Source organism: Symphalangus syndactylus, chromosome 6 (assembly GCF_028878055.3).
Source record: "Symphalangus syndactylus isolate Jambi chromosome 6, NHGRI_mSymSyn1-v2.1_pri, whole genome shotgun sequence".
In the NCBI taxonomy this organism is placed as follows: Eukaryota; Metazoa; Chordata; class Mammalia; order Primates; family Hylobatidae; genus Symphalangus; species Symphalangus syndactylus.
The window spans coordinates 38607357-38633660 of record NC_072428.2 but is presented as its reverse complement, the minus strand read 5'-3'; the positions used below and the strand labels follow the sequence as shown (position 1 = coordinate 38633660).

Sequence of the window (26304 nt, the reverse complement as noted above, 5' to 3'; positions counted from 1 at the left end):
TCAGCCCTCAGACCAGGAAGAGGTTTGGCTTGGTCTAAACACTGCCCCTGGGGTCTTTGGGAGAGCCTTGGGTCACACAGTTATTAACAGTTACCTGCCCCTCAGGGTGGGCCTGTGGGGAGCTCCCGATACCCCTGGCTTCATCCCCAGACTCAGAGGCATCCTAAGGCCTGGTGGGGAGGTCGGCTGGATCTCTTTGATGGCCCTCTCTGGTCTCAAGGCCTCAGCAGATTCTGCATAGCTTTGTGAATCGTTCTGGAAATGCCCTGTGTGAAACCCGGGGGCTTCCAGAGATGGTACTTGAGGATCCCAGACCACCAGTGAGGCCCCTCACTGGGACACACCAGGATGGACCCGGCTCTGCCTGAAGGATCTGTCCGGCCAGAGCCCAGCTCCCACGCCCCCAGTACCTCCTCCCTTCCTCCCCACCGCACCCGGGTCAGCACCAGCTCCTCAGCTACTTCTCAGGCCCCAAGAAACGCCCTTAGGCAGGCAGAGCTGAAATGCTTCTAACTCATGTTCTGAGGTCAAAAGGCAGAGAGAGACGTCTAGTTTCCCTTATCCCAACCCTCACCTCTCAGATACTGCCCCAGACTCTCTCCACATGCCTCAACAGCCCTGAGCTGGGGGCACTAGGAAGGAGAGGGACTTGCCCACAAAGGGGGCACCTCAGAAAAGCGGCCAAGACTGGAAGGAATTCAAACCCCAGAGACGTCCCCGCCCCTGGAAGGCAAAGGGAGAAAGATTGGCAGAAGATCGATCCGTTTAGCAGTCCCTGAGCCCGGAGTCCCTGCGTTCCCTCCCTCACTTTATGGGGATCCCTGCTGCCAGCCAAACGACCCTCGGGTGTCCCAGCCCACCCAGAGCCATCAGGTGGGGCCGGAAAAGGGAGGGGCAGTGCCGGGGTGTCCACCTCCTACCCACCCCGCCCAGGACTTCGGAGTCTCAGAAGCCTGGGGCGCCCCGCAGCTCTGACCTTATGCCGGAATTCTCGGGCCACTTTTCGGTCCATGGCTGGGCCAGGTCCAGCTGCGTCGTTGCACGACCCGTTTCTTCGGGTACCCGGCTGCCAGGAGCTGCGACCGCGACCCGGCCAGCCGCGCTCGGAGCTGGGGGCGGGGCCTGAGCGCGGAGGGGCGGGGCCAGGCCTCTGTGGGGCGGGGCCGCTGCGAGGCTGGAGTAGCCGGTGCTGAATCGTTGCCTCCTACTGAAGCCTGGGAGCAAATGGGCCCCAGTGTGCATATGGGCCCGAGGTGGCAGTAGCTGGGCTTCAAGCTGGTATTTCTCTTGAAATGGTACCTGAACACATGCATTTGAGGAAGAAGATCGTGGAGACGTAGGGAGGAGGTTTGGGACTTTTTTGTGGGGACCGGAATAGAGAGATCCGGAAACTAGTCACACGGGTGGGCAGGGGGCGGGGCAATCTAGTCCGTTTTCTCTGGATGCTCTTGTCGAGGTTCATGACCCTCCTGGACTGTCAGCTCTTGCTACGCCCTCACCTTCAGTGTACCTTCTGTCCTGGCTTCCTCCTGCACTTTTCCACCAGGGAGAAATCAATTCTTGTTCCGTGAATTCCTTGGGGGCAGGGCTGGGTTTTACTGTGGGCCGCAGGGGTCTGAACCAGTGTGTGTGGGAGTGGCCCCCTCAACTGATTTCCCCTCCCACCTTCCCTAACACCTCCACATCCATCAAAACAAGACAAAATAAAACCCAAACCCAACACACTCACATATCCTGGCAGTGATATTTTGATCTATGGCTGACCTTCACCCAGGGCCCAGACCCTCTGGTTCACTTAATTCAATTTGGTCAACATTTGCTTAACTCCTAGGTCTAGTGCTGGGTGCAAAGACAATGATGAACCAGGCCTGGAAAGGAACGAAAGGAAAGAGGGGCTAGGAGAGGGGTGATAAAAACGTGTAAATCAGAGGCTAAGTATGGGGCTTGTGCCTGAACTTAACCCAGGGAGGCACCTGAGCCCTTTGCGCCCTGTCAAGGGCAGGGGCACGGGCAAGGAGATGGACAGCAGCTTACATCAGGTAACCACTTACAACTGTAACTTTGGGGCACCTAAACACCCCTTTGCATCCCTCTCCCCAATAGCTGAAGTTTTACAAGCACACTATTTTTGTTTGGGCTAAATTATTGCCTAGTTTAAGATGTAAATCCCTCTTGGAGAAGAACCTTAAAATATGATCTGTTTTCTCACCTTAGTATTAACTATTAAGTCAGCGATAAAATGGAAAGACTTGTGGGATTTTTGAATGGTCCGGAAAAGGCCACACAAAATGCATTCCCCTCTGACTTACTTCATTGATTCTCTACATTGGAAAATAATGTCATATGGCTGTCTATTTTGTATTTAGAATCCTGGCAGAGGTGAGTGAATGTCCTTACCCAGGGGAATGCTGTTCACTTGCCACCCCAATCCTTATTTTACATTGGCCATTACCCCCACAGACTCCCTCCACCTTAAAATTCCCACTGCTTTGTTTGGAGAATAGCATTGAGACCTGGTTCTCCTCTCTCATGAATTTTTGTTTCAAGCTTCCTTGGAGACAATCAGCCTTTGTCTGTTCCTTAACCAGTGTTTCTTAAGGCTCCATCCTTAGCTGTTTCCTCTTCATCTTCCTATCTGTGCCCCCAGCTTCCTCCTGTGTGAAGATAGCTATGTTTGCTTTATTTACCACTATAGGCCTAGAACAGTGCATGGCATGGAATCAATGCCAAACAAATTTGTTGAGTGAATGAATGAAGGAATGAATCTCAAATCTCTTCCCTTGCCTAGGAGTCTACTGGGGCCAATACCACCACGACCACCACCGTCACCACCATCATCATCCTATGTAAGGCCTGGCATCTAGTTGGTGTTCCCTAAGTGATGACGAAGTGAATGATGTACAGATTCCCCAGGTGCTCAGTCCCATGTTTTCACCATTTTAAAATTCCTCCTGGGCAGACAGTGGACCTCATTCACATATATAAAGTTGTTTTGTCAAAGTTTGGCCTTGATGGTGGCAATAACATAGGAGTATGAAACACTTTTATTATTCAGTCGTCATTTCCTGAGCTGGGGCAGGAGCTGGTGCTGGGCATTCTGAGGACTAAGGCATGATCCATTCCCTAGAGGTGCTCAGAACTGGTTATAGGATATGGATGTGGAGACCCAGATGGAAGCTGAGGTGGGGCATGGTGGGAACATAGGTTAGGACTCTGCAGGCTCTGCTATTGACCACTGACCCCTGAGTGGCATGTCCCAGGGCCTCAGCATGGCCCTCTGTAAAAGGAGAGGATAGGACCAGACTCATACCCGCATCTTGGGTCTCTGGTATTGGGCTTCCAGGACCCAGGTAAGAGGAGGTGGAGGTTGCATAGGCTGCCGCTATGCTTCCCTAGAAAATTTAGGGCTGAGTAATCTGAATCCAGCCTCCCGTGGGGAGGAGTGGCCACAGGCCAAGAAGAGCAGAGGCTGGGCTATGGACAGGCGCCTAAATTATGGTAATAAGCTGGGTACTCCTGTCACTCTAGTTCGGGGAGGAGCTGAGAGCCTGGGAGGAGGGGCTGAGGGAGCCCTGGGGCATGAGAGCAAGAGGGACCTCGGCTGCAGAGTGGAGGTGTGACCCTGCCTTAGCCTGGGGAGGCAACTCGGGAGGCTGGCCCTGCGCTCAAGTCCTCCGGTCCCCTCGTGTCCCTATGGGAGTCCCGGCGTCCGTGCTCTGCTGGCTGCTTTGTGTCTGGCTGCCCTGGGGTGAGCCAGCAGCTGAGTCCCTGCGGGTGCAGCACCTCGGTGAGAGGGTTGTGGACTCAGGGAGGTCAGGGGCTCGAGGAATGGGAAACGTTAAAGGAATGAGGAACGGCCGGCACAGGTTGGAGAGAGGGAGGAAAGAGAGGTTTGAGGCAGAGCAGAGGGACACCCAGGAGAAGCAGTCAGGGGAGGAGGGACCCCGAAGCCAACAGAGGCAGGCCTGTGACCGCAGGGGAAAGAGTCCAAAGCTAGGCTGGGTGGAAGAGACCCGAGGTGGGGAACTAGAGAGAGCTGGGGGCCAAAGATTGAGAGGAAAGAGGGAGATCCTAGCTGGAGAAGGGTCATCAGGAAGGGAGAGAACGGATTTGAGAAGGCTGCAGGGAGGGAGAATGGGGGAATGCTCAGTGGCATGGGAGAGGCTTTCTAGCAGCGGGGGCCAGGTGGTGGGAGGCCCCAATAAAGAGAAGCACAATTTGAGTGGAGAATAATCCCCCTCCCCAGCTGCAGCACCCACTCTGTGGGGCAGTGCAGAGCCGCAGCCAGAGCCAGCTGGGGAACCCAGGTGAGTAGGTGTGAGCTGTGGCGGCCCCACCCACAGCTCCCATCCGTATTTCTGGCATTGGTGACCCCAGGGCTTTAGCACTTAGGGTGGGATAGGCCAGGGGACTGCGGGGAGGCATAACCCATCCTAGCCCCCCATCCATGCCAGACTCGTTTTTCCTCCAGCAGCAGCCACCAGGAGGCGACCCTTGCCATGGGGGACACGGTTACAGTGGTGGGAGGCCAGGTAAGGGGGGTCTGGGGAGCGGGCTTCATTGAGCAGGAGCTCATGTCTATCTGGATCTGAGGCTGGCAGGGAGCTCTGTAAGTTACAGAAGGGGTCTCTGGAGTTGTTCAGAAGGGAACAAGCAGGTTCCTGGTATGTGTCTGAGGTGTGCAAGTTCATAAAACCCTTCTATTCTTTTTAATCTCCTGGGGGTCTGTAGTCCATTCTTTTTTTTTTTTTTTGGAGAGGTGGGCACCAGGGCTCTTTCAGGAGACAGCTGAGCTCTCCCTTCTGGCAGGTAAAAGTAGAAAGATGAATGTTTAGAAGAATGGAGTTCTCTTTTCCCTGACTGGCCTGCGAAGGCCCTCAACCCTGTCAGAGGCCCCTCTCCATACCCTGAGCAGAGACTCAGGAATGCAGGCAAGACAAAAACTAGGCCACCTGGTGGAAGTTGCAAGGAAGGTTTGGTTGAGAAGCAGAGCCCTGAACTCTTATCCTTTGAGCCTTTTCTTTTCCTTTTTTTTTGAGTTGGGGTCTTGCTCTGTGACACAGGCTGGAGTGCAGTGGCATAATCATAGTTCACTGCAGCCTCGACTTCCTGGGCTCAAGTGATCTTCCTGCCTCAGTTACCCGAGTAGCTAGGACTATAGGTGTGTGCCACCATGTCTGGTTGAATTTCAATTTTTTTGGTAGAGGCAGAGTCTCACTATGTTGCCCAGGCTGGTCTTGAACTCCTGGCCTCAAGTGATCCTTCTGTGTCAGCCTCCCAAAGTGCTGGGATTAGGCATGAACCACTGAGCCTGGCCTCTATCCTTTGAGTCTTGACCATTCCATTGTCCATCTTCCCAGGGTCCTCTGTGTTTGTGGAGAGGCGGCAGTTTTGTTTTCTCCCTTTGCCAAACTGCTTTGGTCTCTGGATCAGGTGACTCAGGTCTACTTTCTAAGCCTGGCCCGCATTTGTCTCCCTCTTTCTATAACAACAGATGAGCTATAAATTCCACCCACCTGCAGCTAGGTCCCCCAAAGCAGCTAAGCCTCAGCTCAAGTGCCCCAGCCCCAGCGGTCAGCTCTGGGGAGCCCCTGAGCCGGCAGGTTGGGGAGAATTGTTTATAACAGCAGTGAGTCCCAACTCCTGCTCTTTGGAAATAGACATGAAGACCCCAAGGTGGAGTGAGGGGGGATGGTGTGGGCGTGCTTCTTCTCTGATGTGGATTTCCTGAGTCTTTTACTTCTTTGCCCACTCTTCCAGGCCCTAAGATTTAGGATCACAGTCAAATACTGTTTGAGTTGGAAGGTAATGGAGTCATTTTTTTGTAGATAGGGAAATCGAGGTGGGTGGATGACTTGCGGGGGCCCCCGCAATGAGCAGGTGGAGCAAAGTCTCCTGGCAGAGCCAGGCCGTGCACACAGGACTTCAGGAATCCCCATGATTTAGTGGGGGAGATGACCCTTCTCCAAACACTTCATTTCCCTGTGGGTATCCTCCCATGCTGGTTTCCGGGGTAGGCATCCCCCCTTTTCTTTGGGGAAGGGTCGTAAGTGAGTGGACCAGGCAACCCGGGGAGGTTTCTCACACTGCTCCTTAGAGCAACAAGGAATTAGAATGGCCTCCCTCTAAGGTGACAGGAGTTGGGGGGTGGGGGACTGAGGCCCATGTACCAGGGATACTTCAAGGGCTCCTGTTTGGAATGCCCTCTTCATGAAGTGGGGGTGGGCCCAGACCAGTAGGTAACCAGTCTTCATTTCAATGCTGTCCCACTTCTACGGAGCTCAACCATTTTCTAGAGAACTGTGGTAGACAGGGGTCCACGAACTTGGATGGGGGAAAATAAAACCACATTGTTATTTACAGAAACCTCAATCCAACTAAAATTTGCATCCCTTTCAATTATTATTATAGTCTACAAACCACAAGAGGATTTGCAGTGTTTTTGACTGTGACCAATAGACATCACAGATATTTTCCTACCACTTATAGATGTTGCTGCCTCAAGATATCATTTATGTTCATCACTACTTCAAAATTTTGGCAGTGATAAGGCCCACTGCTAGATCTTTTATTTAATGAGCTATTAAAGAAGCACAAATATTACTAAATTACATATTTTTATAAAATATTTTCATAAAATGATATTGCGATATAAGTGATTTCCTTTGTAACCTTATCCTTTATTTTGTGTTTTTAAAAATATTATTCTGAGACGGTATCCACATAGGGTCACTAGATTATCTAAGGGGTTTATGGCATAAAAGTGATTAACAGCGTCTGATTGAATAGCCCCTGAAGACTAATCATTTGGACAGGATTTAAGGAATCCTTTAGAAAATTGCTTTGACTCTTTGCATCGTGGATTGTCTCATCCTCATGACTCATTTATCTCCGAGGCCACATCCGAAGTAGGAGTGAAGAGTGAAGACACGAAGACTGAGTTTAGTTACGGCTCTCTGGTGGCTACAGGACACGGGTTGTTTCCTGTGACCCTGCCCTCTCCTATTTCCTGTGGTCTCTGAGGACCCCATAAGATGGATTATCACCTGGGTGGGAAACCTGACTCCTGGGGCTGGGTCTGGGTCAGCTGGGTAAGGATTGCTAGGGAGAACCCAGGAACCAGGGGCCAAAGTAGTTGAGGACACCAAAATCTGGCTAAGATGTTAGGAAGACCATGAAGATGAAAGGTGTGAGCGTCAGGACGAGGTGGCCAGGCTGTGCCTGCCAGGGCAGGGCCAAGAGCTGGGGTTGGCTCCAGGGACCAAGGGCCTGAATATTTCCTATGTTCAAGTCCTTTGCTGGATGACAACGAGGGAGGATGACATTTGAGGTAAATACCCACAGTGCGATTTGTGGCTTGTTGGCCCTGTGAACAAGCACATAAGCTCCACGAGGGCAGGGACTCTGCCCTGTTCACTGCACCCAGCACAGTGCTTGGACAGGGTTCTGAGGATGTTGTACAAATGAGGAGGCTGAACCTGTAAGGGAGGAGGAGCCAGCTGTGCCCAGGATGCCGGTACCAGGTGACATTAGACGTCTCGGACTGGAGTTCTGAGAGGGCCGGTGTCTAAGTCATCTAGTCCTGTGGTGACTGAACACCCATGTTGTTAGACAGTCCTGATTTCAGGTGGTTTATGTCTGGAGAGACCATGCTGTGGGCGTTCTGTCTGGAAAATAGGGTTTCTTAGCCACACTTGGCCTGTCTCCTCCTTAGACCTGAGGTATCAGGGCAGGAGTCCTGACTGGGAGCTGAGTTGTGAGGACAGTGGGTGTTGATCTGTGGGCTGCTGGTTTTCCTGTTCTTGGAAGAGCCCCAAAGGAAGGTTGGGGTGGGGGTGGCTGTGGGGGTGAGATGTTCGCCTGACCTGGCGTGAGGGGCTGCCTTTGTTCCTTAGCTCTGCCTCATGCTCGTTATCCAGACAAGGGGACTGTGTGTAAGGCTGTGGAGGACACGAGGGTTTGCTGGGAGAAAGGGAAGAAGAGGAGGCTGGCAGGTATTGGGCATGGAGGGGAGGGGATGTGTTCTGGCCATGGGCCTCATGGTCTGCCACAGAGATGCCACTTGGGAAGGTAAGAGTTAGGCCTTTGCTCCTCTGAGCCCAGGGCAGGCCTAAACATTCTCCTCTGCCTCTCGAGGGGGCCAGGCGAGGAGGAGTGGCTGGGGCACTGAGGAGCAGGAGGTCCTCCCTCTAGGAGATGACCTAGGAGGGCTGTGGCCACCAGGAAGCCTGCCCAGGAACCCGTCCTGAGGTCAGCCCTCGATGTGTTCTCTTCCTCCTGTCTTCACAAGCAGGCTGAAGCCCCAGACTCTGTGGCCATGTCTTCCTGGGAAAGGCGTCTCCATCGGGCCAAGTGTGCACCATCCTGTAAGTGGCACCTTCACTGTGGCCCATGGGTTGTGCGTGGGAGAGCCCTGGCAGAGGCCTGAAAGGGCAGAGGCAGGTGGGTCTTCCCTCAGGCCTCCATGACCCCTTTTTCCTGCTTGGCGTCTCCTTCCACCTGCCCCGGCCCCAGCCACCATGCCATTCTGCATTCTCCTCCCTGCCTGAGGAGAGCGTCCTCTCCAGACTCCTGTTCCTATGACCACGGCCCGGGACTCCCCCATCACAGGCTGACTCCAGTGAGACTGTGCTGTGTTATTTAGTGGTCATTTCCCCCTCCATGGCTTCTGGTTTCCCCCTCCTGGTTCTGTGGCTTCTTTCTACTTTCTGTGGCATTGCCCTTCATCTTGTGTTTTCTGTAGCCCCCACTGCCTGTCCTGTGTCCATGGACCCCCTCACCTGTCCTAGGTCTGTGGCCTCTCCTCCCACCTGTCCTGTGTCTGTTCCTACCTCCCCCACCTGTCCTGTGTCCCCCACCTGTCCTGTGTCCCTCACCTGTCCTGTGTCCCCCACCTGTCCTGTGTCCCTCACCTGTCCTGTGTCCCTCACCTGTCCTGTGTCCCTCACCTGTCCTGTGTCCCCCACCTGTCCTGTGTCCCTCACCTGTCCTGTGTCCCCCACCTGTCCTGTGTCCCCCACCTGTCCTGTGTCCCTCACCTGTCCTGTGTCCCCCACCTGCCTTGTGTCCCTCACCTGTCCCATGTCCCTCACCTGTCCTGTGTCCCCCACCTGTCCTGTGTCCCTCACCTGTCCTGTGTCCCCCACCTGTCCTGTGTCCCTCACCTGTCCTGTGTCCCCCACCTGTCCTGTGTCCCCCACCTGTCCTGTGTCCCTCACCTGTCCTGTGTCCCCCACCTGCCTTGTGTCCCTCACCTGTCCCATGTCCCTCACCTGTCCTGTGTCTCCCACCTGTCCTCTCACATTGTGGCTCCTTCCCTTGCCGCCCTCTGCTCTGCTTTGTCTTCTCTTCATCTACGGTTGTTCTTGCTACAGGCCTCTCCTCCATCGCCTCGTTATCCCCGTGGCCTCTTCGCTGAGTGTGTGGAGCAGTGAGGAGGAGCAGTAGCTGCAGATCTCTGGGCAGTCCCCCTGCTCACCCCACATGCTCCCCATTCTCAGTTCAACCTGCCTTGCTTGCTAGCCAGGAACAGCTCTAGGAACTAAAGGCCCAGGTGGGGCTGGCCTGGGGGCCACCTGATGCACATCGAAGGCAGATGCCCTGCAACCCCACCCCACCTGCCTCAGGGAGGCGGCAGGGCTGTGGTCTGAGGCACCAACTTGTGCTAGCTGCTGAGGAATGTTGGGGCTGTGGCTGCCTATCACGGGGGTCTGGGTCCTGTGAAGCATGAGAGGGCTGCCTCCCTGGGTTCTGCCAGTCTCAGCTTGATGGGGCAATGACTCTGTGTCTCCCATGCAGACTTGTTCTCCTGCTTCAATGGAGGCGAGTGTGTGCACCCAGCCTTCTGTGACTGCAGACGCTTCAATGCCACTGGACCGCGCTGCCAGATGGGTGGGTCTGGGCTCCACCTCACCCCTGGGAAGGGACCTGGGTGCAGGGAAAGGGAGCAGCACTTCCAGGGCTGGAACCCACCAGCCTCTGGCTTGGTGCCCACTGTAGCTACACAGAGAGGTTCTCTTTTCTCTCCCTCAGTGTACAATGCTGGCCCTGAGAGGGACAGCATTTGCCGGGCATGGGGGCAGCACCACGTGGAGACATTTGATGGGCTCTACTACTACCTCTCCGGGAAGGGCAGCTACACGCTGGTGGGGCGCCATGAGCCCGAGGGACAGAGCTTCTCCATCCAGGTGAGGCCTCCCCTGCCTTGCCTGTCCAGGAATGCTTCTCTAGGCCCTGGAGGCTGCACTGACCTGGGCTCTACTTGTCATAGTTAAAGAGACTGGCACCTTTCTCCTTGCATCGCCCCCCAGCTCCCACCCAGGCAGTCTGCAGCTGGAAGGAGCTGGGGGCTCCACAGCTCTCGCTCACCCACTCACCGTGGCCATTCGTTCATTGAGCCACTCATTCATCAAGTATTCACTAAGTGCATACTGTACTCTTTTCTGGCATAAGGTCGGGTGGCGGGAGGCCCTGTAGACAACAACACAGATATAGTCTTTGTCCTCACAGAACTTATAGTCTAATGAAGAGGGACATCAAATCAGATGACTCATTTCAAGTGCAACTGAGTGCTATGGAGGAGAAATGCCAAATGCTAAACGAACATGTCCTGTAAACCTAACCTTGTTTACTGGGAAGGGTGGTGACCTGGGAAAGCTTCCCAGAGAAAGTGACATTTAAGTTGAGATTTAAGGAATAAATTGGAGTTAGCCAAGTGAAGAGTAGGAGAGTGTGGGCAGACTTGAGAACATTCTGGGGAAAAAGATCATTGGGTGCTAAGAAAGAGAATAGGGCCTCAGAGAAATGACGAAGGTCCTGGATGACTCAGTTTAGAGTCACCTCCTCTAAGAAGCCATCCTGGATCTCTTGACCTTCAAAGCTGGCTGAAGAGCTCCTCACTGGGTAACTCAAAGTTCCACATTATGACCCTGTCATTGTATTTCTCTTACAAAGGTCTGGTTTTGGGTTGGTTTTCTCTACCAGCTGTGAGCTTCCTAGGCCAGGGACCGTGTCTTTCTCTTTGACAGTGCCTGGATTGGTGTTCAGTAAATGTTTGTGAAATATAGGAACTCATGTGTGAAAGCCACTGTCATGCAGGCCTGATTTTCATGCCGAGCCTGTGTGCCGAACTGGGAGTCACCTTCAGCCACAGCTCAATACCCCTCCACCTGGAGGAAAGTCTCTTTGGAGAACCAGCTCTGTTGGAGGGCACCTTGGTCAGTACTGAGTTAGGGTCAAGGGTTTAGGGGTGTGGGGACACCCCAGTGTTCAGTGTCTCCCCTCTGCTAGCCATTTGTGATCCTTCTGTCTCAGTCATGGACCTATGAGCCTGCTCTAGGGGCCATGCCCTGGATGGGCGGGGAACTGCGACCAATTTTCCTCTCTCTGCCTCAGCCTATCACATAGCAGAGATTTTCATGACCTATCATTTCATGATGGATATGTTACAGTTACTTAGACTAATGGATTGCCATACATTCGTGGGTTATAAAATCAACTTAACGAATCACAGCCATCATTATAAAATGAGACAAATAAAATAGAAAATATTGTAAGAGTATATTACACATGATAAAGTATTATTTTGTAAAATTTTTAGTTATATATATTTCTTATTGTAGGTCATGGTCACAAAAGCTTGAAAACCCTTTAGTTAGACCATGGGGTAGCTTTCGCAGTTCCCACTTGTAGCTGAAGTGGCTCCAGCCTGCTTAATCACATTGAACAGTAATCTGATGGAAGGTGCCTTCCTGGGAAGGGTTTTCACACTTGGCAGGGATAAGCTCTGGGAAGCTCTCCCCTCTACCCCACCCCATCCTTCGGGTCTATGGCCTTTGAAGTCTGGGTTCTGTCTGAACGGGGGGCAGAGGAGATGTGTGTATGTGTGTATGTGTGTGTGTGTGTGTGTGTGTGTGTGACAGCAGCACAGGAGTGAGATGTGTGCCAATGGGTGTAGGGGAAAGCTACAATCTGTACCTGCCAGGGGCATGGGGGAAGGGGAGTGTGTGTATAGTGCGTGCACTGAGAGTGTCATGGGAGAAATTTATGGGGTATGTATAGATGTGTGTGTTTGTGTTCTGTATGAGTGTGAGATGGTGGAGAATGTCTGTTGGCCTTCAGTCTGATGGTATTTCCTGGGTAGGATAAACAGAAAAGTTCAGAAATACGGAGATGGTATGATTGACTGGGAAGAGCCCTGGAATCTGAGCCATCCAGACCCGGGCTAGAATCCCAGCTCTGGGATTTCCTAGTTTTCTGTGTGTGTGGCCTTAGTCACTTCACCTCTCTGTGAATCCATTGCCTCCCCTCTGTGTTGTATGGGGACTGAGCGAGATCACAGAGGAAAGGCAGTTGGTATGCAGGGGACAGCCATCAGCATTAGTGAAAACTCAATAAGGTGCGAAGCTTATTGAGGTCAGGCCTGTGGCAGGAGCCTGCAAACCGGCCTCTGAACTCCCTACTCAGGTACACAATGACCCGCAGTGCGGCTCTTCACCCTACACCTGCTCCAGGGCTGTCAGCCTCTTCTTTGCGGGTGAGCAGGAGATCCATCTGGCCAAGGAGGTCACCCATGGAGGCGTGAGGTAACTCTAACACCTTCCACATCGAGCTGTCCTATCCCTGACACTGGTGGTGGTGGATGGGTGAGCATCCGCTCTTCTCAAGCCCAAAGGAAATTGTTTTCTGGGGACAAACAGCAATTTCCACTATCTGGGTGGAAGCATACTGGCAGGTCACTGGGTTTCTTGCCAGGGGGGTTTGCAGAATGATTTTTTTTTTCCTGGAACTCTCAGATCTTGCAGATTTCCAGACAGCAGGCTTTCAGGAAAATAGAGTTTTCCAGCGAGTTGAGAGTTTATCATGATAAGCACGCTTACTTTTCCCTCCCCAAATCTTCCCAAATGGATCACACACAGTTTCTACCTCCTCTCAGCAGATTCTGAGTACACTTCCATTTCTGATGACACAGGGTCATTGTGAATGTCAGTTATCTTGCTGGGCCATCAGGGATGCCTGGGGGACCACCAGAGGAGTGGGGACCCCTTGCTCCTGCACTAAAATGCCCCAGATTGTGGTCCTTTGTGAAATCTTTCTTGCATCTCTTCCTCACTGTTCTTTCCTTTCCTTGCTGTCCACTGTCACTTCTTGTTGCTCTCATGGGGTATTCCTGTAATGACACTTCTCTCTGTCCTCATCTCCTGCTTCAGATCTGGAAACTGGGTGACCAACCAATTGTTCTGGGGCTGAGTGTAAAATTGATGGCCTATAGGTTTCTCCTGTGAATGAAGAGCTGGTAAATGGGTCTTGTGGCTAGTTAGACAGTACTTTTGTTTCCCTTTCCTGAAATTTTGCTGGGTTGAAGGTTGCCAAATTCCAGGTTGGCTAGGGGTCCCCATACCAGGAAAACTGGGAAAGTGGTCAAGGCTGCTGGAGCCCGCCATCTTTTCTTGCACTCCCAGTTTTCCTCCTCTCTTGGCTTCTGTTTCTACTTGGTTCCTGCTCCCCACCAAAAAAATAAAGTAGATGTTTGCTTATATTCTATCCTGTCTGAGAGAAAGGAACTTGGAGTCACTCACTCTAAGATTTATTCCTGCCTGGGAAATTGCCATTTTAAAAAACCTCTAAAGACAAAAGAATCCATCTCTAATGGTATACTTCCAGGCACCTGGGAATTCTGGGAATTCATGGGGAGGGGAAGTGGGGGATTTGGATCATGGGGTAGGGACTGGCTGTTCCTTCGGTGAAGAGACTGGGCTAGTGGAGGTGTTGTGGATACCCTGAAGCTCTGGGATGTGCCCTGCAGGGTCCAACTGCCGCATGTAATGGGGAGCGTGCGTCTGCAGCGGCTTGCCAGCTATGTCATCGTGCGGCATCAGTCAGCCTTCACACTGGCCTGGGATGGTGCCTCGGCTGTCTACATCAAGATGAGTCCAGAGCTTCTGGGCTGGACCCATGGGCTGTGTGGGAACAACAATGCTGACCCCCAGGATGATCTGGTGACCAGCTCTGGTGAGGTGCAGACAGGTGGCCTCTGAGAGGTGTTGGTGGGGATGGGGGACAGGTCAGGCTGGGAGGGGTCGGAGGAGACTTGGAACAGTGCCCTGGGGTCATGGTCATGGTATTAAAGACCCAGTGGAAGGCCAAGGGCCCCTTCCTAACAAATGTGTGTCCTTGGGCATGTTCTTAAACTACTGTCAACCTCAGGTTCCCAATCTGCAAAAATAGTCATGATGAGAATTCCCACTAGGGTTGTGTGGGGATCTAATGGACACTTTGCAGGTGCGATTGACCCTGCAAAGTAGAGGATAGGGTAGGCAGGGAGCAGAGGGCTAGAGACAGCGAGGAAGAGAACTGGCCCAGCTAAAGACACCTATGGAGGAGTGGTAGGAAGTGAGTGAAGCATTCAGGGCCAAATCATGGTGGCTCTGGCCAGAAGAGTCGTGACCCCTTTTGAGCACCTACACCATACTAAACACTTTACATGCATCATCTCAAGTAATCCTTGCAACAATCTCACTGGGAGATTATGTTCTCTATGGCAAATATGGGGAAACTGAGGCTCAGAGAGACACAGGAACTTGTTCAGGCTCACACACCAGTTCTCTTTCCAGTGCATGGTGCTGCCTCCCCTGACTTTGGAGCCATAGGGAGCTACTACAGGTTCTTGAGCATTCTTGGCTATTACTACCAAACAGCTTTTTCAGGAGAATGGCTCAGTTGGGAAACCCTGACTGGGATGGGAGTTCAGGAGACCGGATTCTTCAAAACTCCTTACCCATCCCTTGGGATCCGCTTTCCCTCAGAGCCTTCTGTCCCTCCCGTCCACCCGACCCCATCGCTGCCCCATCATGATGTCAGTTCCCTCCTCCAGGAAAGCTGACTGACGACGTGGTTGAGTTTGTGCACAGCTGGCAGGAGCAGGCCCCTAACCAGCCTCCAGGGCCCACAATTTCCTCCCTTCCTCACCCACCGTGCCTGCAGCAGAACCCAGGAACCATGCAGGTCTGGAGCTTGGGGAGAAACTCTGCTACCCTACAGCCTGACTTGCTATACAACTCTTCGAAAGCCACTGGCTGCGGGACCCCAGAGTGTCTGGTGCCCTTGGCCCCATCCCTCTCTTCTCTAGCTTCCTCTCCCTTTCCCTCCAGCTCAAGTTGGGGTTCTGTGTGGGGCTGTGTGTGGCTTTGCCAGCCCCCAGCCCTGGTTCCTGGTCCATTGCTCTAGGGTGTGTACGAGCAGTGTGAGGCTCTACTGCGGCCCCCCTTTGATGCCTGCCACGCCTACGTCAGTCCTCTGCCCTTCACAGCCAGTTGTACCAGTGATCTCTGCCAGTGAGTAGGGGTGGTGTGGGCTATGGGGAACCCTCTAGTACTGGGGTGAGTGCTCAGCATATGGGCCACCAAGCTGGGTGATCCCAGGCACTGCCAGATCTGCTTCCCAAGGCTCTGAAATTCTTATCTGCCTAGGTGGGACAGAGCTGCCCCATTCAACTGAGGCTTGGAAATGGGGCCGGACCCCGTTAGGGTCACATAACAAGTTAGTGGCAATGCTGGGACTAGAATCCAGGATTTGTAGCTGAAGTCTAGGGATCTGTTCACCTAGATGCCTTCCTGGGCAGCCTTTCCCAGCTGGGTGGACAGGAGAGGTGCCCTGAAGCCCTGGCAGTCTCTATGGGATGCTGGTGGGCTGGTGGCATTTTGGGTTTTGTTCCAGTGTGACCCTTGGTTTCTCTGCACAGATCAATGGGCGATGTAGCCACCTGGTGCCGGGCACTGGCGGAGTATGCCCGGGCATGTGCCCAGGCAGGGCGGCCCTTGCAAGGCTGGAGGACCCAGCTCCGGCAATGCAGTAGGTGCAGCCCAGTAGTGGGGCAGGGAGGGCTTCAGGCTGTGGGTGGCATTCTCAGGCCTCAGCTCAATGTCTTGTCCTGCTCAGAATCACAGTTATCAGAACTCTCAGCCCCAAGGTTTTATCACCATGTGACAGACGAAGAAACTGAGGCTCAGAGTGGGAGGAACTAGCCTGGGTGATTCTCAGAGCCTCCCCTTGCAATTCCTTCTCCTTGTCAATTTCCTGGGCACCCAATGCTCCCTCTGGGACTAGGAAATCATGCAAATCAAAGCCCTCCCTCCCATCCCCACTCCACGGCCTGGGGTAGGAGCTGGGTCCTGGCAGAGCTGGGGCCAGTAGCTAAGAGACCATGGACTCCCTCCTTCCCAAGCTGTGCACTGCAAGGAGAAGGCCTTTACCTACAATGAGTGCATCGTCTGCTGCCCTGCCTCCTGCCAGCCCCGGGCATCCTGTGTGGACAGTGAGATTGCCTGTGTGGACGGCTGCTATTGCCCCAATGGTATGCTAGGGGCAGACGTAGGCACCTGGCACCATCTTCCTGGCCTGGCACAGATGGGCACGAAACAGGAGTTCAGAAGATGCCTGTTTGTGGAAGGAAGGAAGAAAGGAAAGGAGGGAGGGAGGGAGGAAGGAAAAGAAGGAAGAAAGGAAAGAAGGAAGGGAGGAAGAAAAGGAAGGAAGGAAGGGAGGGAAGGAGAGAGGGAAGGAAGGAAGGAGCAAACAATTAACAAATGAATACATGGTTTAAGGGAAGTGAGGGTGAGGACAGAACTGCAGCCTCTCGAGAGATTCATCAGGATATTTGATTTCATGGGGATATTTAAATTAATCAGGACTCTGCTTCTTAAGGTGTGTATGAGAACAGATCATTGGTTTATATATACACATACATTTGTTTAAGCATTGGTCCATGTATGGGGACTGTTTTTCAGTGTATAAATTTGCAGCACATCTATAGTGTGCTTGGCTAGGAGGATGGTTGAGATAAAAAATATAAAAATAAAGCCATTGACTTTGGGAATCAGAATGTGATTTCAGAGATAATGACACTCATATGACCAGTCTAAGGTATGATGCAGTGAAGGCCAGCTCAGGGTGGTTCAGACAAGAAAAAATATAGGAATTCAGAATGGGGAGAGGTTGTCAGGGAAGTCATTCCTGGAGGAGGTGGTGCCTGGCACCTAAGCTGTTTTCGATGTGGTGACGGGCTTTTGAGAGGTGCTGAGGAGAAGCTCGTGTGCAGGTTGGGGATGGGGTTGTGGGCAGTTCTCTGAGCAAAGGTCTAGAGGTCTAGAGGTGGGATTCTTTCATCAGAAGGTGTTCACTTCTGGCCTGAGCCAAGGATTTATAGAGGAGAAAGTTTGGAAGTAGGTTCAGAGATGAAAGAAGTTAGATAAGGGGATGTTTATCACAGGCCCTGGGGAGCCACGAATGGTTTGTGAACAGGGGCAAAGGTGAGTTAATTGGCCCTTTGCTGTCACTCTAGGGCTCATCTTCGAGGATGGGGGCTGCGTGGCACCAGCTGAGTGTCCCTGTGAGTTTCACGGGACTCTGTACCCACCTGGCTCTGTGGTGAAGGAAGACTGCAATGTTTGGTCTGTGTCTGCTGCCGGGAAGCAGGGTGTGGGACATGGCCGCTGAGGCTTTCCATGAGGGCTGCCCATCTGGGAGCACTAATGGCTGGTGTCAGGGCACTCACTCAGTACCTTTGAGTCCCAGGGGAATCTCATTAGATCCAACCCATGGGGGAAACCTCTACCACCCATTTTAGAGATGGGAAGACTGAGGGCTGTGGGCCCTGCAGTTTCCCAGCATCTAGCTCAGGCCTGGAGGGGTGACCTCTTGCCTCCTTGGTCTCTGTGTTTTAGCACATGCACCGCAGGCAAGTGGGAGTGCAGCACAGCTGTCTGCCCAGGTATGTCTGACCCCCACCTTACACTAGACTCCCTTCTACCAGTCTGATAGGTTTTGGGGCAAGGAATCTCTGGGGGCCAGGCTTGCTGCGGGTGGGGATGTCACTCAGTTCCATTGGCTAAGCTCGGACCCCTGTTTCCTCAGAATCACTTTGCCTGATTGAAGTCTAGCTCCAGCCCCTGCCAGGAAGGGTTTTCCATGAGGAGAAGGGGTTTCCATGGGTTCTGTATATCTAAGGACCTTCCTGAGCTAGGGGTACTTGGCCTGAGGCTGGTCCTCAAGGCCAGGCCCTGGTCTCCCCTCCAAGGGAGATCCCCAGGGCAGGGCTGTACCTCTCTTCAGAGAGTTCTCTGGGGACGAGTCTATGTCTCCCACTGCCCAGGGCTCTCAGAGGCAAGGCCTCATTCCTTACACTGCTCTTATTCCGAAGGGAAGGCTGCTGTGTCCTCCTCACACTTGGAGCTTGCAGGGCAGAGTTCCCCTGGGGTGGCTCCCATGGGTCAGTGGCCTTTTTCTACCTCTCAGCTGAGTGCTCAGTGACTGGTGACATTCACTTCACAACCTTTGACGGCCGCCGGTACACGTTCCCTGCCACATGTCAGTACATCTTGGCCAAGAGCCGCTCTTCAGGCACCTTCACCGTGACATTGCAGAACGCCCCATGTGGCCTGGTAAGAGCTGGGGATCCCCAGGACCGATTCACCCAGCTACTCCTGCCTACTGCCCCCGAGAGAAACTGGGACTTAGGACAGGGCTCACGGCCCCCACCTGCTGCCTCTTCTCTCTGGGGAGAAGACTGGGCTCCAGCCCAAGCACCTCTGCTGACTAAGTCACTTCCCTTTCCTGGACCTCAGTGGGTTTTTGGTTTTAGGATTTTACTACCTAATGTATATATATATATATATATATATGAAAGTGTAACACTGGCACCTACTTTTAAATCAATTAATTTATGAAACAAATCTCTTGTAGAATACATACTGGCACTGAAACAGTAGGCAGAGCTTGCAGTGAGCCGAGATCGCTCGCCACTGCACTCCAGCCGGGGCGACAGAGCGAGACTCCGTCTCAAAAAAAAAAAAAGAAAAGAAATGTAATGGCTATCTACAAAAAGTTAGTTTTGATTGTTGGTTTCCTCCCATACTTTATGTGTCTTCACACATAAAGAAAATTAAAATTTTCAAACAAACATTTTATATTCCACAATTTAAAAAAAAGTACACCATTTTCCACTGGTCTTCGTAAAGGACATGACTTAAAATTTCAAATGAAAAAGAATAAAGTTTCCAGGATAACTCTGTGTCTTTTAAGAGCATCTTTATACAGAACAATTTGAACTGGCATTCAGGCAACTTCTTTTGTTGTTGCACACCTGTATTAGGAAAATTACACCCATTTTACAAAAAAAAATCCCAAAATATTTATTGAAATAAGCTCAAAACAATGTTAGAAAGACCAGCATGAATGGCACATAAAAATCACTTCCTTATAAATTATTAACTGGAATTCCTGATCATGGAGTGGGCCTCGGTGTTTTAAAAAAAAGTCTCTAAAATTGGTTTAATTCAACTTTATCTTCCCTGCTTCATTGGATTGTGCCTTCAACATTCGTCCCTCTCTTCCTTCCTTCCATCCTTTTGTCCTTCCTTCTGCAAACATTGAATACCTATTTGCGCCAGAAGCTGAGCTGGATCTTAGAGACTGGGATGAATTAGACATGGCTCCACCTCCCTGAGCTCGGTAGTTTGGTGGGTGAGGCAGGCAAGTGAACTGTTGTAACTGAGCTACAGCAGCTGTGAGAACATGTAGGGCACAGGGTGGATCTCCACGGGGGAACTTCTTGTTGTTGTTGTTTTACTTGGGCGCTGGGTGACAGAGGTGTGAAGTGGATCAGGAAGGGCTTCCTGGAGGACATGACCCTTGAGCTGTGTCAATCACCTGTGAACATAACTGAGAAAATGGCCAACGTGTAAGTCTGGGGTAGATGGGGGTTGGTTTGTCTCTCAGCGGAGACTCTGTTGTCCCTGGGCTCATCATGCTCAGCCAACCCTGGAAGCCCCAGTCTGGGCTGTGCCCAAGCTCCTCCTTATGCATCAGAGCAGGAGCTCGCACCCACAGCCAGGGCAGCTGCCCCACAGTCCTGCTTCCCTGCTGGCCTTGCTCCAGCCCCCAGCACTGAGGGCCCCGAATGTGAGTAGGCATCAGCTGAAGGTGTCACTCCGTGGCCCTGGGGACACAGGCTGAACTGTGGATGAGGCAGAGGACTGGGCTTTCGTCTCCTTTTGGCCTGAGGGTCCCAGGGTCCCCCTCCCTTCTTTCTGCTAGAGAATGGCCTGGCCATTCTCTGAGTCAGAAGACTGCTCTTCCTCAAAAGTGGGGTTGTTCCCATCACATCCTGAGGGTGGCATAAGACAGACAGGACACACAGGCACAGCCCAGCTGCTCCTTCCCACTCACAGAATCCTGGGGGCTATTGGGTCTCAGGGTCCCTTACTCAGTATCCGCCCCCCCCTTCTTTTTTTGGAGACAGGATCTCACTCTGTTACCCAGGCTGGAGTGCAGTGGCGCAGTCTCAGCTCACTGCAGCCTCAACCTCCCAGGCTCAGTCACTCTTCCCACCTCAGCCTCCCAAGTAGTTGGTACCACAGGCACATGCCACCGCTCCTGGCTAGTTTTTTTTTTTTTTTTTTTTGGTAGAGTTGGGGCTTCATGATGTGGCCCAGACCGGTCTTGAACTCCTGGGCTCATGTGATTTACTCACTTCAGCCTCCTAGTGTTGGGGTTATAGGTGTGAGCCACCATGCCTGGCCATCAGCCCTTCTCTCTACCATGTCTCTGATAGGCTGTGGGCCAGCCTTGGCCTGAGGCAACCCTCTTCTTTGTGGGACAGTGCCTCTTGACAGCAGGTTCTTTTTACCTTGGGCCAGCTCTCCTCCTTGTGACTTCACCCACATGATGGACCCATGGAGGGCCAGCCCTGTGCCAGCTCTGTGCTGGGCATGGTGAGGTTACACAGAGTAATCAGACCCTGATCCTATCTTCAGGCTTTTGTGGCCTGTAGGGAGGTCAGCGTGTCCTCAGACAGCTTCCATACAAGCTACAACATGATCAGTGCCGTCACAGGGGAGTTCTGTGGACGAAATAGTCCTACAGGTCAGAAAAAAGGATCAGGGAAAACCTCATGACAGAAGTGGCATTTGGGCTGAGTGACCTAAAAAGTGAGCCTAAAAATATTCATAGAAATCAGTATGCCTGGGTAAGGAGAGGGAGGGAGGGCACTCCAAGGGTTGATTAGATTATATGAGGAAAACAACGAGGTTGGAATATTCCAGGATCCATTAAAGCAGATGCAGAAGGACTTGGCAACTGACTGACTGTGTCTGGTGAAGTGGGGAGTGTGTGGGAGAGAAGTCAAAGATGAAGCTGCGACTGCAGTCCTGGGTGACCAGCAATGGAGTGGCATGGGGACATTCATAGAGAGGATGATAATGACAATGATAAAATATTTGCACAGTGCCTTGAACTTTGACTAATTACTTTGCAAAAAACATGTAATTTAAGTCTTAACATACATACCCCATGTGGTAGTTATCATTCTCACCATTTCAAATATGATGAGACAGGCCTACAGAGGGTTGGGGCATTTCTGAGAATCCACAGCCAGCAGGAGGCAGAGCTGAGCCCGACCTAGGGTTGGATGTTATCAGAGCATCTTAACACATCCACCCCAGAATCTGTGCAGTGTTTGCAGCCCTCAAAGTGTTTTTTTAAAGTAGACTTTATGTTTTAGGACATCTTTAGCTTTACAGAAATATTGCAAAGATAGTACCTAGAGTTCCTGTGTATCCTACGCCCAGTTTCCCTTAACATCTTACATTAGTAGGGTACATTTGTTAAAAATAATGAACCAATGTTAATAGATTGTCACTAGCCAAAGTGTATACCTTATTTAGATTTCTATAGTTTTTTTACCTAATGTCATTTTCTGATCCAGGGTGCCAGATTACATATAGTCATCATGTCTCCTTAGGCCCTTCATGGATGTTACAGTTCCTCAGATTTCCCTTGTTTATGATAATCTTCAAAGTTTCAAGAGTGCTGGTCAGCTGTTTTGGATAATGCCCCTCTATTGGAATCTGTCTGATTTTTTTTCTCATGGTTAGACTGGGGTTATGGTTTTTTTGGGAGGAAGATCACAGAGGTAAAGTGCCATGTTCATCACATCTTATCCGTGGTATATACTATCAACATTGTTTATCACTGTTGATTATGACCTTGATCATCTGGTGGAGGTAGTGTTTTTAAGGTTTCTCCACTGTAAACTTACTCCTTTTTCCCTCTTTCCATACTGTTTTTTTGGAAGGAAGTCACTATGAGCAACCCACACTTACAGAGTGGGAAGTTATGCTCCCCCTCCTTGGAGGCAGAGAATCTACATGCATTATTTAGAACTTTTCTGCCAGGGAGATTTGTCTCTTTTCTCCCATTTACTTATTTATATCAGCATAGACTCATGGCTGTTTATTTTATACTTTGAGTTGTAATCCACTACACCTTTATGTTCTTACTTGAATTGTTCCAGCTTTGGGCACTGGGAGATCATACAGTTGACTCCTGTGTCCCTTTGACATACCTTCATTATTGCGTGTGTATATGCTAGTGGTGGTGGGGCTTGAGAGTGTGTGTGTGCGTTCATGTCTTTACTTTCTGGGCCTATTAGATGCACCAGGCTTATCTTGTATAGTTCCTGTCCCAGTGCTAGTATCATTCATTTCTCCAAAAATATTACCAGGCTCTCCTGGTTCCTTTTATTGGACAATGGTATTAGAATCAAGATCAGGGGATGAGGTGTGCTCATTGCTACTGGGGTATGACTTCTTTTAGGCCTTCTCAACTGACAGAGAAAGGAAATACCCTCATTATCTGTGGGGTATTTCCACAGATAATGCGGTATTATCTGTGTTCCAGCACCCCACTCCCCACAGATACCAAAATCTGCAGATGCTCAAATTCCTTATGTAACGTGGTACATAGTATTTGCATATAACCTATGCTTATCCTCCTGTGTACCTTAAATCCTTGCTAGATTACTTATAATACCTAATACAATGTAAATGCTAATATAAATAGTTGCTATGCTATATTGCTTAGGGAATAATGGTAAGAAAAGTCAGTACATGTTCAGTACAGACGCAAGCATCCATATTTTTTTCCCAAATATTTTCAATCCATGGTTGGTTGAATCCATGGATGCAGAACCCCTGGATATGGAGAGCTGACTGTAAATGCATACCCATGTTTATCTTTGTATATACACATAAGTATAAATATTTCTCTATAAAACCATCTGTATCTACATGTGCTAAACATGACTTCATACTGATGGTCCAATTCTAATCCATTCCACATGGATCATTGTAACTTCCTCCTCTTGCTTATCTGTGAACACTCACTCTAACAGTAAGAAACCTGGCCTTCGCCATACACCATCCATTTACCTAATTGTTCAATTCCAATATACATGTATATTCCTATTGTTAACACATACCTCTATAGGAAATAACTTTATCAACTAAAGTACAGTTTTTGTGCACAGTTTCTTTTGCCTTTAGTCTTATAAATTCCACTTATTTACAAAGTCACTTATGTCAACACCTTTCCTCCCACTCTCTTCACAGAGATTGTTTCATACATTTGTAATGCAGTTAGATTCCTTTGTTATCGTCTACATTTCATGCTGGGATCCCCTCCTACATGATTTTTAGAATTTGCCTACATCAAGTTTCACTCTTAGTGAGTTCTGTGGGCTTTTGGAGGTAAATGCAACCTCCAAAATATTTTATGCACATTTAAAAATCTGTATTCAACTGGGTAGAATTGGGTACAACCAAGTGTTGTTGTATCTCTGTTTTGCAGAGGAGAGAACTGAGATCTGGAGAATTTAAGTGACTTCTTTAAGGTCTCATAGCTTTCAGTTACATTAGGATTTGAACCTGAGACTTTTGACTGAAGGGTGTGGACTTTATTCCCACACAGGTGACACGTCCAGAGGGGACGAGAGTATGAGTGGGTTGAACAAAGAAGATGATGTTTTAGATACAATGATTTTTGAGCTGTTTCAGGGATTTTCTGTACCCCTGGGCAGGAACTCAGAAGGATGGTTGTGGCTTGTTGCGCATGTATTTCTTTAAAGTTTCAAGCCCTGATCGTTCTGTCACTTCACTGTGTCACTCTCCTGGTTCACTTTCTCTGGTTGGCTGTTGGACTTAGATAAAGTCTAAAAATATTTTAAGGCTCTGCATAAGCTGGCCTTTACCTACATCTTCAACCTTTTAAAAATTATTTTTATTTTTTATTTTTGTAGAGACCGGGTCTCTCTATGTTGAGCAGGCTGGTCTTGAACTCCTAGGCTCAAGCGATCCTCCCGCCTCAGCCTTCAAAGGGCTAGAGTTACAGGGGTGAGCCACTGTGCCCAGCCTTGAACCTTATCTTAAACCACTTTGCCTGATGGGTTCTGGTCCCTCTGGTCTTCTTTATGCCATTGAATTCATTAAAGGACTTCCCGTATCAGAGCTTTTGTACAAGTTGTTCCTTTTGCCTGGATGTCTCCTTCTTCCTCTTCTCTTTGCCCAGCTAGCTTCCATGCATCCTTCGGATTTCAACTCAAATGTCACCGTTTTGTGAGCCTTGGTTTTCTAATCTGCAAAATGGGGATGTTAGTAATACTTTCTTAATCAGATTGCTATGAGAGTTAGGCAAGTGAATATATATAAACACATTTGAACAGCACCTGAACATACTAATTCCATATGAAAGTTAGTTGTTGGTTGTAATATCATAATAATATTGTGGTATTATTATGGCTTTTATTATTATGATAATTTTATGTTATTATCATTCCCTAGGAAGGCCTTTCCTACCTCTGCAGACTAAGTCTGGTTCAGTCATATGCTTTTCTAACACTCTACACCTGCTTACAGCACTGATCACAATTATAATTGAATAATCAACTTTATAATTACTTATTTAATGTCTGTGTCCCACACAAGTATGTAATTTCCATGAGGACAGAAACTTTGTCTTATCACTGAATCCATAAAGTCTGATACAGTATGCCTTGCACATAGTTGATGTTAAGTGTTTAAATGAATGACTGTGTGGATGTTTTCCTGTGGCGGTATAAAAGGGGCCCAATGTGTGACCATTTTACAGATAGAGAACCTGAGGCCCAGAGAATATTACCTAATTTCCAGCCTGCCTGTCAGTGGAGTGCAGGATGTGACGCATGAAATGAATTGTAAAAACACCCACAAAGGGATGAAATTAAAGTTCTGGGTTGTGATGAGGTGGGGGAGGCCAGTGTTTCTCAGGCTGGACTCTGGGCCATCTGGGTTCCATCTCTGCTCCGTGTCTTTAGATAACCTGAGAGTTGACTATCATTTTTATTAGTGTTATCCCATTCTGCTACTAACCTTCTCCAACCTGAGCCTCTGCCTGCTCATTCCCAGACGAGGGCATTTGGTTGGATGATCCCTGGTATCTTTGGGGCTCTGTCTGTCATTCTAAGGAAACTATCTCTCAAGCTGGGCTGGGGTCTCTGTCCCTAGCGGGCTCTGTTGTATCCAGCAGGATGGTCAGACCAACACTGCCCCATTGACCTTTCTATCTCTCCAGAACCAAGATGGAGCCTGTGTCCAGTCAGTGTCAGTGATTCTGCACCAGGACCCTCGGAGGCAGGTGACCCTGACCCAGGCAGGGGATGTCCTTCTGTTTGACCAGTACAAGATCATTCCACCATACACAGATGGTACGGTTTGGTTTGGGGTGAACAACAGACCTAGTTGGGAACTGAGGGTTTGGACCTCTCTTCCCAGGCTCCTCTGGCTAAAAGCACTGCTACACTGGCAAAAACTCATATTCTAGTACTTGGTAGGTCAGGATAGAGGACACTTTGGTTGCAAAAATGTGGACTCCAAAAATGTGTCTTTGTCCCACCTCAGTAGGACAGTGGGCTTCCTAGCAGTATGATGGCTTCTCCTAACATGAGCATATGCATGGGTGATTCCCATCCTGACTCTCATAACTTGTTTATTAGCTACTTGTTATACTGTCTGATTCCACAAGGAGCTCATGTGTAGCTCATAAGAAACACATGTAACAAAAATGGCAAAACGATTAAGAAATAAAAACCTAGCACCAGAAAGAAAGAAAAACAACAACAGGGGCTCAAGGTTGGGAGGAGTGAGGATGCACTCGGTGTCAACAGGCTGCAGAAATAAATATAAACCATAAAGGGTATAAAATGTTCTACAATAAAATCTAAAATTTAAATTTGTTACACTTGAATCTAAAATTATATCATGAGCTTCCATAATAAAACTGTGTTGTGGCCACTGTGAAGAGAATGGGTAGTTACAGAATCCTCCTTCTGCTAGAGGAGGAAACGTGTACCAGTTCCTTAGTGGGAGCAAAGCTTTAATTGGCACTTGATGCTAAAAAAAATTTCTCAGCCCAGGCTGCCGTGGGAAGTTATCTCTG

The 26304-nt window shown here is 50.1% G+C and overlaps 2 protein-coding genes and 1 long non-coding RNA gene across 11 annotated transcripts in view; 2 read left to right on the top strand and 1 right to left on the bottom strand.

Annotated features, from left to right (window-relative positions):
- USH1C (USH1 protein network component harmonin) overlaps positions 1–1111 on the bottom strand; it is a 48629-nt gene extending 47518 nt beyond the window's left edge. For 5 of the 8 annotated variants that reach the window (XM_063641920.1, XM_063641923.1, XM_063641921.1 and 2 more), the window contains exon 1: positions 977–1096. In XM_063641920.1, the coding sequence (XP_063497990.1) occupies positions 977–1012 (36 nt within the window). In that variant the 5' untranslated portion in view covers positions 1013–1096. Of the gene's footprint in view, positions 1–976 lie in introns of all 8 variants that reach the window. The other 3 variants (XM_055282230.2, XM_055282228.2, XM_055282231.2) reach the window with 1 other exon arrangement.
- A 115-nt stretch (positions 1112–1226) lies between these two features.
- LOC129484871 (uncharacterized) lies at positions 1227–2890 on the top strand. The gene is made up of 3 exons (XR_008658555.1): positions 1227–1347; positions 1832–2039; positions 2789–2890. It is a non-coding gene; the product is annotated as an uncharacterized lncRNA (long non-coding RNA).
- A 689-nt stretch (positions 2891–3579) lies between these two features.
- OTOG (otogelin) overlaps positions 3580–26304 on the top strand; it is a 100131-nt gene continuing 77406 nt past the window's right edge. The window contains exons 1-16 of one of the 2 annotated variants that reach the window (XM_055281306.2): positions 3580–3787; positions 4247–4307; positions 4472–4532; positions 8291–8366; positions 9799–9891; positions 10033–10187; positions 12466–12584; positions 13805–14010; positions 14873–15003; positions 15226–15332; positions 15740–15849; positions 16223–16351; positions 17339–17447; positions 17721–17767; positions 18292–18437; positions 25441–25573. In XM_055281306.2, the coding sequence (XP_055137281.1) occupies positions 3580–3787; positions 4247–4307; positions 4472–4532; positions 8291–8366; positions 9799–9891; positions 10033–10187; positions 12466–12584; positions 13805–14010; positions 14873–15003; positions 15226–15332; positions 15740–15849; positions 16223–16351; positions 17339–17447; positions 17721–17767; positions 18292–18437; positions 25441–25573 (1891 nt within the window). Of the gene's footprint in view, positions 3858–4246; positions 4308–4444; positions 4533–8290; positions 8367–9798; positions 9892–10032; positions 10188–12465; positions 12585–13804; positions 14011–14872; positions 15004–15225; positions 15333–15739; positions 15850–16222; positions 16352–17338; positions 17448–17720; positions 17768–18291; positions 18438–25440; positions 25574–26304 lie in introns of both variants that reach the window. The other variant, XM_063641925.1, reaches the window with a different exon arrangement.